This window comes from Callospermophilus lateralis, unplaced genomic scaffold (assembly GCF_048772815.1).
Source record: "Callospermophilus lateralis isolate mCalLat2 unplaced genomic scaffold, mCalLat2.hap1 Scaffold_146, whole genome shotgun sequence".
In the NCBI taxonomy this organism is placed as follows: Eukaryota; Metazoa; Chordata; class Mammalia; order Rodentia; family Sciuridae; genus Callospermophilus; species Callospermophilus lateralis.
Genome location: NW_027512598.1, coordinates 1,671,606 through 1,689,833, shown reverse-complemented (window position 1 = coordinate 1,689,833; position 18,228 = coordinate 1,671,606). Strand labels below are relative to the sequence as shown.

At 33.3% G+C, this 18,228-nt stretch overlaps 1 protein-coding gene across 1 annotated transcript in view; it reads right to left on the bottom strand.

Annotated features, from left to right (window-relative positions):
* The window catches only part of LOC143387614 (cadherin-12-like), a 229,923-nt gene that overhangs the window by 67,106 nt on the left and 144,589 nt on the right, over positions 1 to 18,228 (bottom strand). Inside the window, 2 exon segments of the mRNA XM_077108122.1 lie at positions 3,434 to 3,601; positions 17,398 to 17,517. Coding sequence (XP_076964237.1) covers positions 3,434 to 3,601; positions 17,398 to 17,517 — 288 coding nt within the window.

The window sequence follows — 18,228 nt, the reverse complement described above, 5'->3', positions numbered from 1 at the left end:
TTTTATAGAAGAAAATGGATGCAAATGGAGGCTTAATAAGTCATACATGCATATGAATACACATTGCCATAAAGCACTGTGATAAGTAAATTCGAAGAAATTATGTTGTGCATGTTTAAGCAATGGAAAAAGTATGTAAAATTTATCTGAAGCAAGATTTTTTTATCATAACTGCTTAAGAGTCATGAGCAAATATAGCTAGTCTGGGGAATTCTCCTTTAAGTTATTTATGTAGGAAATACATGTTTTCTTGACATTAACATTCAAATAGATATCACTTCAGTTCATAATTTTATGTCACATTTGCTGTTTATTTGCTCCATATGAGAAATGTTTCTGCTAAATGAGCACTGGCCTCGAAAGAAATGGTTTTACTGTGTATAAATGTATTCTGTCTTTTCCTGTGACGAATGTAATTCAAAATGATGTTACACTAAAAAGGTTTTGACACAAAGACATGTAAAACTTCAGGCAGTTGGACTAATTTTTTATTCATGCAAAACATGAAAACCTTCTTCTTTCAAATAATTCAACAATATCTCCCACTTATTATAATGCCAGACAGTGGTTCAAATGTGCATGTAATACAAACATAAAATAATTTGATCACAGTGATCTGCTAGGTGATTTTCTATTGCCCTCTCATTTTTCTCTTTATGAGTATAGGCAGTTTAATATATGTTATGATTGTTTTATAGGTGCATTTAAAATAATATTGTTTTAGAGTGGCATATAAAGAAAACCATAGTTTTTATTTTTAATGTCATGTTAAATTAGAAGAATTGTGAACTTCAGAGTTTAAAACTTGTAACTTCAATTCATTGTTGATAACTGAGTATTTATCTCTCTAAGGGTCCATCTTCTTTATAGGCAAAGTGATAAATATTAATCTAATAATGTTATTGTAAAAAAGAAGATAAGACAGTAATCATAAAGTTCATGGAATAGCTTATAAATGCTCTAACAGTTTCAATGCTCTGATCTCTCACATACTTTCTTGTTTAATCACCCTTAAAAACACAAATTGAAACTTGAATAAATACCCAACAAGCCTATGGACCTATCCATATTCTTTTTACCCCCTACATACGATCTAAAGTTATCTTTCTGTTTCAGTGGGATCTAAGCAGGAATTTGTGTCTCCTAACTATATGTAGCTTCTCTTGAATCAAGACTTTTACTATGTATTTTCCAGGTCTATTATCCCTGCCCAAACTTCTACAAAATACTCTTCACCCATACCTGTAGTACATGACTTGCTGCGTGCTTCCCGGTCTTGGGGCCGCACATGTGGCTGGGATGGCACCTGGCAATCAGCCAGTAGGTAGTGTGGTGGTGACAGAAAAAACAGACGACCTCCAGGATAGGTCCAGTACTCTTCCACCCTCGTGGACAGCTCATGCCTTCCCTTACAGAACATGGGAAGGGTGTACACGTGAACTCACCCCACCCCTCTGACCTTTACCCTGATTGGCTCCTGAGCATTATATTAGCTGTGTGTACTTCCTCAATAAACAAGATCCTGCTTTGAAGGTCTCCCTAGCGTGTCTCATTGTCCTTCAGCGAGGGAGGGCAGGGTGTGGGCGCTTGGGTGCTGAAGGCCAGTAAAACTTTGCCTTTCTTGGCTCATCCTGGTCAGGGCATGCTTTCCCCATCTCTCCCGCAGGTCAGGAGGAAACCAGGGGCTAAAACCCTGACACATACCCACTAATAGGACATCTTTCCACTGGTAGTGGTTTTGAATTTCTGACCTGGAAACACCACTATCACCCATATAAATAAGAATATCACATTTCACAAAACGTATTTGCTACACTATAGATTCCACAGGCTTTATATACACAAAACCTGAATCTGAACCCATGTTTAATATCCCACATTTTACATTCAAACAGAATAATCTCTCAATCCTTACTGCTAAATAATCTATCACAGCTTGCCAAATTTAAAGCAGACATAAAAAAATAAAAAATAAATAAAACAGAAAGAAAGGAATAAGAAAGAACTACAGGAAAAAAGAAAAGAAAAACATGGAAAGCTTTTAGAATTTGAACCATATTCTTTAATGAGATCATATGATAGGTAATCAAATTAATTATTTGTTTCTCCTTTTAGTGTTTTTTTCTGTTTCCCTCAAAAAAAAGTAAGAAAAAATATTGCTTTAAGGAATTTTGTGTTATTGCTCATAACGTTATCTAGTAAACTTTGTTATATACTTTCCATGTTCTCAAGTTTGGTGTTATCTTTGAAATAAATTCATACATTTTTTTAAATTGACAGAAACTATGTATGTTTAGCATGAATCACATGACATTTTTTAATATGTGTCCTGGTAGAATGGTTCAATCAACATATGCATTAAAGTATAATGATTTCTAAATGCCATTCCAAACATTTGGCAATTAGACTTTCTGATTACTAAATAAAAATATATACCAATGAAGAAAATATAGGTTGAAACTATAAAGAAAAAAGTGACAAAGCATTCAAATATGAAAACATGTAGCCAAAGCAATAAAACATACAATTATTTAAATATTCTTAGTGCTACAGATTTTAGTAGATGAACTCCCTAATTGTCCTTCTGAAGTGGAAAAAGAAAAATCATTTTGGTTATTAAACTCTCTAGACATAAAACTACCTGGTGACTTAATCAAATTTCTTATAAAACTACGACTAAAACCATTCAGCATCAATATTCTAACTCTGAGGAACAGAGAAATAATTCCCCAAAATGCACTGGGAAGTGAATAGGTACTGATTGGTGTTAAATGTAATACTGTAACAGAAAACTAGATGAAATACAAGTGAGAAATACTCATTTTCAAAGGGAAACACAGAGTTTTAGAGAGGATACAGGTGTGACCCATTCTATTATCAAAAGGAACTGTAGCAATTTTCACCTATTGCAAAACTAAAATGAAATAACTAGTCAGAACTAAAATAAGAAAATATCATCAATATCATCCTATTCACAAAAGTATATGAAAATAGTTCCATGTGTATATTTACAAAAAGGGAGTCACAGAATTATTATGTTAAATATATAATAAAAATATGATGGTACATGTGTTATAAATATGATGTCTTATATCAGATTATGTATATTTGTGTTATGTCTTAAGATAATAATGTATCAGGGCAAGATCCCACCCAAATAACTATAAATATTTTGTTTTAGTTAACATTGATTTAATAAGTCTGATTGTTCAATTATTAATTCTATTTTTGATTAAAATAATATGGGATGTGAAAAACATTGAAATTATAAATTCTGAAGTCATGCAATTTTTATCTGTTGACTTATGCTCCCTGAAACCAAAAAAAAAAAAAATGTCTGGGAAATGATTTTAATTGCTAATGCATTATATAACATTGTAATTCAATAATTTCATATGGCTCTGCAAATTTTGAGTTAGGGTAAATTACATACTTTTGGGGAAGCGAAGAGGATTGTCGTTGATGTCACTGAGGGTGATGTTGACTACTATTGTTCCAGCCAGTCCTCCTAGTTGTCCTCCCATATCTTTGGATTGAATGAGAACTTGGTATTATTCTTTGACTTCTCTATCTATGTTTGGCAAAGCTGTTCTAATAATACCTTGAGGGGGAAATAGTAACAGAAGACAAACATCACAAATCCTGTACTTTCCATAATAAAATAGATTGCAACCACAATAAAATGATTCTATGTAGATTCACTAGCAAAGTTATACCGGTGAAAAATCATGTGTTATTTAAAAACACCTTAAATGTTCAATACTTAAGATATAATTTAATATATTTTGGAAACAACCCTACATTGAGATATAGAGCAGCAGTGAGGAATTATTAAAAACTCCCATATTAGTTCTAAAATGTAATTAAGAACATTAGGTTAAATTTTATTTATACAAATGTGTCTATTTCAAATAAGAATTTTTTTAAAAAAATGGTAAACATAATCATGTGAAAAAATGTACATGGTCAATTTGTGTTGAGTGTTCACTTTCTAATGATTACCATTTTCTTCTTCACTTTCATTTTCTAGGATAAATATGCCACTTAGTTTTTTTAAATTCATGAATAATCTCCTTTGCACATTATATTTTGTCTTTCACCATCTCTCTCAGTTACTTTAGCAATAGATTTTTCATTTAGGTATTATTAAGCTTTATAATTGCTGGGACTTCTGTCTCCTTTGTCACCAGGTCCTCCAGCACCTAGGACAGTGCCCGATATTTGGAAGGAACTCAACAGCTGGTTGACAAAATAAATGATTGTTTGAGTGAATTTTTCCATAATTACATTTTTAGTCATAAATTTAATGGCTCATATGCATATTTATACATGATGTTCATTTTCTACTTTTGTGTCCAAATTTAGAACTAATTTATATTTACACTTATTCATAAGGAAGTAAGTAAAAGCTTCCAGCATTCTTTAAAAAAAAAAAACTGAATGCATTAACCTAATTCCTATTTGCAGTCAATGGTTTTAGGGTAAGATGGGACAGCCTTTGCCTTCAACCTGTGTGGCATTAATAGTGGTGTTTCGTAAGGGAACAAGTATGTATGACAAAGAGTGTCAACAGGAGCACATAGCATTGAAATCACAAACCAAATATGCATCCTCATTTTATCTTTACTTTCTACTTACTATCCAACTACCAAATGCCATTTTGAAGCCAATTCAGATTTAACTGTAATCTTAAATTTCTTTTGACACTTGGAAGAAATAATTATAAAATGACAGCCTTCATTTTGCTACTGATGTTTTATTCAAAAATTGGTACTGACACCATTTTGATTCATTCTGTTTGTCTCCAGCTTAAGCTCCTGATGCCTTATTTCCAACTAAATCTTACAACTAAGATTTTTCATCTCTAGTTTTTAATGTCTCTGTCCTGCCTACCTTAATCTGTGTGACTTCTTTCTGAGTTATGCTTTCTGCAAATTTTAGATAAATCCCTGAGTTTGATTCATATGTTCATATGCTTACTGACTTATTCTTCTATTCACTAAGGCCTAGCTTTGCACAATTTATTTTAAATATAATAATTACAAATATATATAAAATATTTTTATTTGTTTAATTCGTTTGTGTTTGAAAATCCTCAATATCAAATTAGAGAGAAAGAAAAGAGAGAGAAGGCAGGAAAGAGAGAAAGGGAGAGAGAATTTTAGACTTGTTTCTTTCTGCTTAGTGAGTGTATAAAAAAGCTATCTACTGAAATGAAGTTAGATCAAAACATTAAGATACAATTGCAAAGGGGGTAGATACATATAACTCACTTTCAGAATATCTGTTTTTTCCTGTGATCTTTTTTCCCCCTGTGATTTTTAATTTTGTCAAGATGTCCCCATGGCATCTGCCACCCTGCCCTCTTCATCTGCCCTGGGTATGATAGGTGACCTGCCTTCTGTTCCCTGCCCTCCTTTGGTACCATGCTGCCTAACTAACTATAACGTAGTACATTAAAATTTTGGAAGAGCAAGAATATATGTGATAAAGAGAATGATGCTCTTACCGCCATCACTTACATTCAAGAAACCACGGTTCCACAGAAATAAAATGCAACATTTGCACATTTTTGTAACTTGTACAAATCTGGGGAATCGGGAAGATTATAATATTGAACATGAAAAGAGAATTTTTCATTACATCACTTTTTAAAATGCTGAAAATTTCTCTTTCAGAAAATTATTCCTCTTATGGCCACTTGTGTATCAATCAATTAAAATATGAAAACCAATCAAACAAGCAAGAATAGATTACATGGTTTTGATGTAGGAGGACTTTGCAAAGAACTGAGCTGCAGTACTTCCATACCAGACAGCAGGAAGCAGAAGAAAATGCTTCAAGCCAACTAAGTTTTCATGTTAGTATTAGTGTCCATCCTATCTACCTTCCTTTTGGTATTTGTATATAGATACAGTGGCTAACTTATAGGAGAGCAGTTGAAAACAAACCAATGAATTTTATAGAACAGTATAAATATTTCAGAAAAATGATGCCACTTACTTTAATTCATCCCATAGAATTCTAAAATAAATCATATTTATTGGATAAAAGGAGACAGAGATAATTAATCCTGGGATGATTTGAATATCTTTTAACTGAGGATATTTCTAATGTATTAATCAAGACAACTAGAATGGGAAAAAATATTGTTACATAGTTTCTGCCAATATAAATGGACATATATGATTGAGATAGTTTTACACATTTAAAATAATATAACAAAGAAAAATAGTCTGCAGAGAGTTTATTTTCTTTGGCAATAGTCCCTCAATCTTGATGAATGTCTGATTATTTTATAAAATACAGTAAATGTTCCAAGAATGCCATTTTGAGATGAAAAATAACACAATATTATATAGGAAAAAATATCATAAACAGCATCTGTGATCATCTAGAATATAATTTTACAAAAGCTAATTTTTGAATGAAGAGGTAAAGTCCAGTACTAAGACATGGGACCACAGATCAGGCAGGCCTTGTACTAAAGTAAACATTTCATTCACCTTTTGTTATTAGAATTGAGGATATAATCTTCTTCTCCTGCTCTTCCTCCCTATCCCATTTTGAGTCACCCCCCTTATATCAGAGAAGACATTTGGCATTTGTTTTTTAGGGATTAGCTAACTTCACTTAGCATAATCTCCTCTAATGCCATCCATTTCCCTGCAAATGCCATGATCTTGTTATTTTTTAGTGCTTAGTAATACTCCATTGTGTATAAATGCCACATTTTTTTTAACAATTCATCTATTGATGGGCATCTAGGTTGGTTCCACAGTGTAGCTATTGTGAATTGTGCTGCTATAAACATTGATGTGGCTGTGTCCCTGTACTATGTTCTTTTTAGGTCTTTAAATAGGGAAGAGAGATGGGTGGGAAAAGGAGGGAGAAGGGGAAATGCATGGAAGATGAAAGGAGACCCTCATCGTTATACAGAATACATATATAATGTTGTGAGGAGAAAAAAAGAAGAAGTGTATCACATTAGATTGGGTAGAGAGATGTGATGGGAGGGGAGTGGGGAGGGGAAGGGAGGTAGGAAGGGCAGCAGAATAAAATAGACATTATATTATTATTATTACATTATTATTGCTATATGTATATACGTGACTGTATGACCAATATGATTCTGCAACCTGTACAATCAGAAAAATGAGAAATTACACCCCATTTGATTCAAATGTATGAATTGTCAAGATCATTTTACTGTCATGTGTAACTAATAAAAAAATAAAAATAATTAAAAAAAGAATTGAGGATATAATAGACACAATCAATTGCTGCCTCCCCTCCCCTTCCCCCCGCCCCCTGCCCCACAGATCTACTTTAATGCTTTTCTAGACTTTGCTCCTTGGCTCCAGGAAGCCTTAGGTCTATTGGCAGTGTATTGTCAAGTAAAACAGAAATTGGCCTGGGCTTTTATTCCCATAGTAGCCCACATCCCATTCCTTCTATCCCAGGGGCCCTCACTAGATAATGCCTGTGTCCCTAGACCCTCTCTCTCCTTCAGTCTTAGTGAGCTAACAGCACCCTCTTGTTATTCCTTCTCCAGGTACTATGTATGCCTTAGTGATTCTCTAAAGTGTGCATGTGCTTTAGCCAATTGTAGTTTAATTAAACTAATCTCAAACTGTCCCATAGTGGCATATGAGACATATGGGATGATAATTCATACACTCTCTGTACAGTTCCTTTCAAAATTTATATTTAATGGGTTTGTGTTTGTGGGAGTAAAAAGCAGATCATAAGGAAGTACACAGTGATTTAGGCAATTTCACATGATGATGAGTGTTGTGAAGACTATAAGAGCAAGTGCCTTGGACGTGGGGGTGTCAGAATAATCTCCTCTGAGGAAAGACTGTGAAGATGAAATCTTAGAGAAGAGGAGGCAGATCTGGAAAAAAACAGGGTGGGGCATTCTAAGGAGAGGAGACAGCAGAGCGTCCCTACATCAAAGCCCACTGGAAGAGCCCTCAGGCCCAGCAGATGAGAGAACATGACATGAAACAAGACTGCAGAGGGGCAAAACAGGCAGACAACTGTGTTATTCAAAGACAAATAAGCCTTTTGAGAAAGCATCTTGAAAATTATGTGATCACTTTTCAGTATCACAAAAAGTCTTCTGACATCTATTTGGTGACAGTCCAGAATAAAAGCACAATTTTGGGGACTATTATGCACAATCCCCAAGTTATTACAGATACTACTGGATTTAATATAGATTTATTATTATTGTTGTTGTTGTTACCATTACAGTTGTTATTATTATTATCTGAGACAGATTGATAGATTCATCCTGCTGTCTTTCATTTTCAGCAGTGTAGTGACTGTGTCAATCAGGGGGAGACTGACATTTCTAATTTGTGGGTGACTATGGTATAGTAGCATTGATAACCTAACTTTTAGTCTTGGACCAATCATGATATTACACATATATTCAAAATGATGGTGATTTAAAGAAAGGACAAGGTGGTTCGGAATCATTTGAGCAATGCAAATTCCCGAATTGTTATATTCCCTATAAACAGAGTTGGGATAGAGAAACTCTCAGGAGAAATGCCTTCACTGCAGTCACGCACCACCACCAGTCATAGATTCTGAGAGGGTGGCATTTGAGGTTCACACCTTGGAGCACTCCACCTCTGCTATCCCAGCCTTGCCAGGCTACCTGTGCCCCAGTACTTTTCCAGACATCTCACTCCTATTGTCTCTGTTCCACAGATGGCAGGCTGCTCATCTTTCTCGTTCCTATGTTAGTGTGTTTTTCCTAAGAAGTCATTTCTGCCTCAATAACCAGCTCCATCTCTGACTCATATGTGACTATATCCAACAGGATTCAGGCACAGATGCCCGTTATTTATGGTACACACTTGCTCTTTTTTTCTTATCTTCCCTCAATAGAAAGAAGGCTGCCAGAAGACTAAAAAGATTCTTAATAATTTTTATGAATGTATATCTATTTTCCTGTTTCACCTTTATTAATACAACTCTCTATATTTTTCCTATATGTAATAAAGGTAAAATTATTTACTTTCACGTAATAGAGGTAAAATAATATGCAATATTTTTTAGTGTACTTGATACTCATTATTTTGAAACCACTTTCCTTTATGTTTTGTTGCCTGCAAATCAGAAAATACAAGCATGTTTTTTTCTTTCCTTTTATTCAGGGAAGATACTCAATATCCCCCATATCAATGCCCTGATTTAGCAATTCACTATGGTCTTTTCCCTGTGTATCTATTTATTTTGCAATAAATATCAAATAAATACATAGAATTAGGTTCATTGCAAAAGCCTTTTACATTCTTCCCAATTCATCTTCATGTCACTTTAAAGCTTAATTCTGAGACAGAAATGTCTATGCTATATTTTAATCAATCTTTATCGTGTCATGGAAGAAGAAAATATTTTCAAAGACAGAGGGAATCAGGTTATTTTCTTCCCTCCAAGTCCTAGAGATTTAGAATAGCATTATAGTTTGGGTTTGGGAGATGAACAACAAATGAATCCCATCATTCTCCATTCACTGAGTAATCTAGCCCCAAGAAGTCCCCAAGGCCACCAATGTGTTCTCATTAGAGCAGCTATAATGGTGAGTTTCCAATGATCTTCTCTCTGAAGTCTTCAGAAACTGCAGGACTCTCAAAGTTTTCACAAAATCCCCACCTTCCCACTGAGCTCTCTGATTGTCTCCCCTTAACACCCTTCCTGACTCACTGGAGGTCTCTACCTTCTCTTCTTGCCTCCTGCAAATGTTATCCCATCGTAGGTTCATGAAAATTTTCTCAACTTCCTTCAGATTTTTTTTCTCAAAGTTATCTTTTAAAACATTCTTGGTCGTTTGATCCAAACTCTCCTGCTAAATTTGTTTCCTATTGCTTCTGTCACCAATTACCATAAATATAATGGCTTGATACCATATCAATTCTAGAGGGTCTTGTTAATCTCAAGTCCAGCTGTCAGCAGTGCTGTGTTCCTTTCTAAACATTTTCATCTTCTGGAGGATGCCTAACTGCCTGTATCCTCAACCCCATTTACCATCTTCTGAGGCAGCAACAGAAGCAGCATCTTTAATCCTTTTTGACTCCTCTGATTCATTAAGAAAGACCCTTGGGAGTACTTGGGTCCACTGAAAGGAAACAGGATGATCCCCATCTCCATAGCAGATTATCTGATGGATAAATTATATCTGCTACTTAGCTCTTCTTTGCATATAGTATAACACATCTGCAAGTTCAAGCAATTAACAACTTTTAATACTCGGGTTAGGTCATTATTCCATGAGAGATACTACTCCTCAGCATTTCATGACCTTTGTCATTTTCTCTTTAGTTCTTATTGCTATTCAAAACCCTGTTTATTTTTCTTAATTATTCTCTTTGGTTTGTGGTCCCCAACAAAATATCAGTTGCTGAAAGCAAGCTTTTTTCTCTGTATTTCTGGAGAATACTTACTTAGAATAATGTCAAGAATACAGTAGCCACTTAATAAATAATATTTTAAAAAGTAGATTTTAATAAAGTAACAGTTAATTTACCATATGGAAAAAAAAACATACATACATTTTTTTTTCAAGAGAGATTATTATTTAATGTGTTTTTAAAAATTCTGGTCACTATTTGCAGAAAAGAATTTCTGATATAATTTTGAATGGGATGAAGAATTTAGTTTGGACTTAGCTGTATTATAATTGCTCTATCATGAGAAACATCTTGAATAAGCATTATTTTTGACCAGAGAGTGATCTCTTTAAGTAAATCATAGGCTCCAGGATTGACCAAGTAATAATCAACCTTTACACAAGTAATAATGTGGAGAAAGCAGTATAAAATATATTTTATATATAAGCCTGTTAAAGATAGATGGCAGGATAGGAACAATAATAATAGTGTAAGAACTAAGAACTTTAGCAGCATAATATATATTTCCATTTTCAATTTCACAGCTAAGTAATTAAAAACACTATATAAGAGATCTGGTTTTTGTTATCAGTTGATTTGAAAAGTCACTGAGTTTCATTTCCTTTTAGACTTAATTGGCCAAAAATGATGCATTTTTAAACCATATTGTTTTGATTTTATCTCTCTGACAGAAATTATCAACAAGAACAAATAAGAAGAAGAACTATTTATTAGCAGCTCACAATTTCAGAGGTCTAGTCCATCGCAGACTGACTCCATTGCCCTGGGCCCAAGATGAGGCAACACATTATGGGGGAACATGTTCGGTGAAGGAAAGTTTCTCCCCTGTGGCTGGGTGAGGAAGTAGAGAAAGAGAAAGCATGTGGCGAGGAAGGGCCACAGGGAAGATACACTTTCAGGCCACATCCTTTAGTGATCTATCTCCTCCAGCCACATCTCACTTGCCTGTAGTTATTACCCAGTGATTTAAACTAAGATAGACAGATAAGTTTATAGGTCTCATGGCCAAATAAGTTTACCTCTAAATATTTCTGCATAAACAGGAATTTTCAGGAAACACCTCATACCCATGCCATTATAGATATTAGTAAACATTCTGCATCCATCACTGCATACATGAAGTTTATATGAACTTCATGTATGCAGTGATGGATGCAGATGTAAATGTTGTCAACAATGTATTTAGATAATAAGAAGAATTAACAAGTTATTTTTAACAGGGAACTCCCACTATAATAGGCCTTAACAGTTCCATATGACTTAGGAGTCATTTTCCCCAGGAGATGTTCCTCAAGAAGTTTCACCCCTCTAATCAGTCTATATCTGTAGTGTCCATTAGTAGCATTATTCATCATAGAAAATTGTGTCTTACAAAATTCAAATATAACCTTCTGAGGAGTTGATGGGCTCCACCCAGTAGATGGGAATCTACTTGATTCATCTCAGTATCACAGTGGCCAAGAACCTGCCAGGCCATAGGTTATAAATAAATGAACATTAAAAAAATTATTAATTAAACACATTACCGGTCATGGTATTGATCTATGGTACCAAATCCAGTGATGTCAAGCTCATAAGATTATGACACATCCCCTTTTTACACACACAAACAGTGTATTTAGATGAGAGAGCCATTGAGAGAGCTTCTCCTCGAAAGCAACACAGAATGAAACTAATTCCTACCAGCATATTTTACATCCCTGTGGAGTATTGTCTTTTCAAGGCCAAACATTCTTAGATCTTTCTGCTTATTCTAAAACAAGGCTAGTGGAACTCAATTACACTTCTCTAAAAGAGGGACAATGCCCAATACAAGGGGATCTTTTTCTATGATGCATTCATGGCCAGCTAATATTGCTACACATATGCAAAACATTGCAGAATAGCTAAACATGTGTGCTTTTTTATCTTAATAATGGTGTGTTTCCTTGACACATTTTTCTTCTTAATATGTACTGCATCTATTGATTTTCTTGCCCTTGGTGTGTCCATAACGAGTCCTTGTTTTAATGTTTTCTGGCAATTCATTCACTCTGGCCAACACATATTGAAGGAATGGCTACTTTGTGTGAGCACTCTTATCCTTGAAGCATGGAGATATTAGAAATTTAAGTTCGACAAAATTATAATATGAATTAATATGAAAATAATTTTCAAGACACAAGATATCACAGGCATTTGCATGGTCTTATAAAGTATTGGTTCAAAACATGTGGTATGGTCCATGCTGCAATATTAGTATGAAGTTTAGAATACCAAAACACTTTGAAACCTAAAAAAAAAAGCTTTAGTAAAAACATAAGAACACATAGGATATAGACTTGAAGATTATTATATCTGAATGAACGATGATAGACTCAAGAACAAAAATCTTGGTAAGGTCACTGAACTAAGGAGGGTCACACAGCCTGGAATATCAGAACAACAACAACAACAACAAAAAAAACAAAGTAGCTCATGCAACTGCATTTTCCCTTAACTCTTTTGGTATAAATTATATAAATGATGCATACATACACAAATTCTAAAAGAATTTAGAAAGGACACATGTTTCAAATTTAATGTAAATAAATTGGCCAAAAAATTTCTGGATATAGAATACTAGTTTTATATCTATACCTTGTTATTTATACAATATATCTGTCCATTGTTGGTTGCATAACAATGTAAATATACATAATACTGCTAAAATTTGCATTTAAAAAGTTAAAATGTTGATTTTTTATATCTTGTATACAGACAAAATTAAAGTCTATGGAATAACAAATATATTGAAATTGATATCAATATGCTTCCTCAAGTAGGGCTCAGATATTTTAGAAAAGTACAAAATATCATCACCATATGATGCACAATGTAGATATACAATGTGGAAATCACTAGTTAATTAATGCAGACTAGTTACTTGGAATCATTTGGAAAAAAACTAAATGCATTAAAAAATGTTAAACGTTAATTAATGCATTAGATTCAGTTATTAAGAGTAATATTTTTTGTTCTAACTTGAATATCTCTATTATTAAGGTTACTATGTTCAGCAGTATTCTGATGCCATGCATTAGATAAAATACTACATTATTTTGCTTTTTAAAAAATATTTTATAACTTATAAAGGCTTTCCATTGCTCTTTAAACATTAAGTGTAATTAAGCATTATGATTTATATAATTAGCTGATAAAAGCTTATGATATAATAATATATCATTATATGATACAATAAATAATTCAATGTCTTATAAACATTAAATATAATAAAATAATGCATGTTTTATAGATGCACTTACATTTGGATTTTTACAAATATTATTGATTTATAACTTAAGGCATATATATGAACATGCCTGTAGCAAAGTATTTCTTGGTCAAGACAAAAAATTATCAAATAAATAAATTTTAAAAAGTACCCTTTCTTGATTTATTTCATTCAATAAATTAATTTATACTAATGTCATGTGTTTATATTTAGAAAAAAAATCTTGCCATATCTACTCAGAAATGTTAGGAAGGCTTATCAAAGTGAAATATCAGTACAAACATCAATTTTATTTTCTCATGTCTAATAAAAAAATATAAAAATATTTATCTCTTCCTAAGTATTTATGCACTAGAAGTTTTGATGAGACTCTTCCTTTAAGAATTGTTTTAAACTGTTCTCTACACTCAAATGTGGAAAATTTTAGATAATATTGGCTTTTCATGCATTTTATTTAATAACAGCAAGAGGAATCATAAAAAAAAGCTATATGGCTGGAACAAATGGAAAGTATTTCTGAGAAATTGCAATTATCCTTGATTTTTTATTTATTCTAATCTACTACAAGGTGATAAATTTGACAAAAAGTCTTCTTAATGGTTTTTGTGCATGAAGAACTAGTTTTCATTCTCTTAATGAAGTGTCTCATCATCCACTCTTTTCCTGTCTAGTGGTCTGAGGCATGGCTACTACAAAGACTTCTGTCTCCAGTGAAAATCAATGCTTCAAAAATTTATTATGTACTTTGTGCCAGAATTGTTTCACATTTACTTCTATATAATAAGCATTATACAAAAATATAAACATGAAATTATAAAGTCATAATGTGTATTCATATATTATGGTGTAGTGTAATACTTTTGAAATAAATTAGAATTTATTTAATGTTAACACTGCCCAAGTAGACTCAAAAGGAGAGCATTTGTCTTGAATCACATACTTGATATATGTATGGCATTAATTTGACTATAGCTAGTATATTCTTAACACAAGTATTTAGTTTATCTCTGTATATTTTTTTTTTCTTATTTTCAGTTAGGTTTTAATTATATCCACATCACCTACAGTTTTTCTTAACAGCATAAAGTCATTCATCTTTCATTGGCCACCCTGCTTAGGATATAAACACACGCAGTCTATAGAGTACATAATTTCAAACCAATGAAAGTATTCTAAAACTGACCCTCTTTCTTCACAAGTTGCTATATATTTTTTTTTCTTTCTTTTGTCTCTCAGGAGTGCTCCTCAGAGACTGAAGTAATTCATATTTTCATTTCTTATCAGATTTTCAATAAAAGTAAATTTGGATATGATGTAAAACTCTTTAAGAAAAAAATAGCCCAGGGGCTGGGGTTGTAGCTCAGTGGTAGAGTACTCACATAGTACATGTGAGGCACTGGATTTGAGCCTTATCACCACATTAAAAATATAATTAAATATAGGTATTTTGTCCACCTACAACTAAGAAAATCACATTTATATGTATATATGAAGAAAAACTAATGATCCAATCTAATGAAAGGATAAATTTTAGATGATTTCCCTTCATCAATCCTTTATATATTCTGCCCATTTTCCAAAACTCTGTAATTTCTTGGAAACTTTGTGTCAACATAAACTTCATTGAACAACATCCTCAACTTTTTTCTTCTTCAATTTTCCCGGTTCTTCTAAAATAAATAATTTTCCCATAGTTAACAATAATCAAAAATCTTGTTTAATAATGTTATTGACATATATCTTCCTACATTCACTGCCATATTTACTGTAAAATACCTTCTAAAGGTTACTTCCCCATTACACACTCACTGGTAGCATTTCATGGTCTGAGTTTTAATCTACAATACTCTGTCTAAACCAGAGGAGGTTTTCACCTTCTGGATTCTCTTCCCCTTATAATTGCTTCTTGTTTTAGTTAGCCTTTTATCTCTGTCCCACAAATACTCAACAAGAACACCTTAAAGAAAGAAAAATTTATGTGAGGTTCACAGTTTCAGAGGTCTCAGTCCATAGATGGTCAATTCCTTGCTCTGGGCCCAAGGTGAGGCAGCATATCATGGGGGGAAGGGTATGGTAAAAGAATCCTGCTCTTCTCCTTGCACTAAGGAGGCAGAAGGTGGGGAAAGGAAGATGTACCCTTGCAGGGCACATTCCAGTCATATGTCTCCTCCAGCCATGCCCAACCAGCTTACAGTTACCATCTAGTCCTTTCAAACTAAGATGAACTTAGGTTTCAGATCTCCCAATCCAATTACTGTACCTCTGGACATTGCTTCATTAACAGAGGAGTTTTGTAGCAATACCTCATATCCAAACTATAACACTTCTCAAAGGAATTCTTAAAGGAAAGATGTGTTCTCTTTACTCTCAACTCTTTTTTTGGGTCTAGACAAATAAGAAATTCACTATATTACTCTCAGCTTCAAAATTTCTGTTTCCCCCTTTGACTTCATCACAAGGGAAAGAAGTGAGCATTGACAGTAAGTTCTGTAGGTCCTGCATTTGTTTCCAATTTAGTAGAAAAACAATATGCTTTGTTTCTAGGCAACATTAGTAGATGGCTAATTATTAATAACATATCTCATTGGCATACCAGATTTCAGCACATACCTCTTTTAGGAAATATATTTGGATTATATCAATAAATTGTATACAAATATATATACATAGATATAATGTGTCTTAAAATTTATAAATTTAATATTTTTCATCAAGAGTAATTGATCTGCAAATTTTAAAGATAGTTTATTTTAGTATATGTTGACAATTTCCATTATCTTAAGCTAACATAAATAATAGTGCCCAATTTATTTTGCAACTTATTTAGTTGCACTATATAAGAGGGGATAGAATGGCTATCACCTGGAGTTCCTGCTTTAACTCTCATGTGACATGGAATACCTTCTTCATTCACTGGTTAGAGTGGATGACTCTCCGTAACAATGTATTTAGTGTTCAAAAACAAACTGCTTAGAAGAACAGAAATCTCATGTCATATATCAGGGAAAATAGGGGTGAGGGTTTCCTCAGTGGTAGATCACTTGCCTAGCATGCATGAGATCTTGGGTTTAATCCCCTGCACCACAAAAAAAAAAAAAAAAAAAAAAAAAAAAAAAAACAGGAGGGATATAAGATCTTTCATGTGCATATGTTCCTGCCCTTTCTACATTATCCATATTATATTTGGCCTTTAAATCTGCAATTTAGGTTAGGTTGTTGTTGGTTTTTTTTTTTTTTTTAGAAGTGTGATGGCTTTGAAGACACAGACTACAGAATCAACGGTCTTCATGTCTGTCATGCTCTCCTTTGCTTTATTACAAACGTGTCTCTTGGCTTTAGCCAGCCACTTATGACACTTATACAGACAGCAAAAATGATCTAGGATTTCTTCATGCACTGATAAGCCTAAAAATGGAATGTAATTTAATTCAGCTAAGAAACCTGGAATGAAAAGTTATTTAGCCAGATATTAAAAAAGTAGACTTTTGAAAATTTAAAATAAGACAACCAGAGAAGTTGTAAGTATATGTGAAAATGTTTAGATTTACACAAGTCACTATCTATAGCAGATAGGTGAGATGCTAGTTTCTTTGCTCAGTATAAAGCTCACAGAATCTTTTTTGCTGTATTAGAATAGGTGATTTCCATGCCAAAAATTAATTAAAGTTTAAATATTTGAAGGAGTGGTGATTAGGTTTTCTCTAATAAAAAAATTACCTGTCTTGGGATCAATAGAGAAATAAGGTTGTCCCTGAAGAATGCTCTAAACAACTCTGGCACTGTTTCCATAGGTCGGGTCATCTGCATCCGTGGCCTTGACCTGGAGCACATATGCACCTGGAAAATAAGAGAGTGTGATTCTAGCTTTCTTCCTGTACAGAGTTGAAAACCATTTCTATAATTTGCTGCACTCCTGTTTTCCTTTGGAATTTGGCATTTCTCATGGATGTCATGAGATATTATGCCACTGAAGAAAATTTAACTGTTACCATCAAAACATCATATAACAATACATCAGAACCACAGTGAGATATCACATCACCCTATTACAAATGGCTAGTATCAAAAAGACTTAGAGGCTAACAAGAGCTGGTGAAGATGGGAAAAAACAGAACTCTTGCTCAATGCTTGATAGAATGCACATTAGTACATCCATTTGGGAAATTAGTGTGAAAGATCCTCAAAAATCTTATAACAAAACAACTTTTTGAACCAGTGGTTCTAAGAGAAATATATCTAAAGAAAATGAAATCAGAATGTGGAAGTCCATCTGCATTCCTCTGCTCATTGTGGCACTATTCACAATAGCCAAGAAATGGAAACAACCAAAGTGTTGCTCAACTGATGAGGAGATTAAAAAAAATGTTACAAAGAGGATAATAATCTGCCCCAGAAATTAAACCGTGTCCCTTGTGGCAGCATGGATGGAACTATAGATCATTATGTTAAATGAAATAAGCCAGGCACAGAAAGACAAGTATTGCATGATATCACCTATGTATGGAATCTAAACATTTGATATTATAAAGGTGGAGAGTGATATGGTGG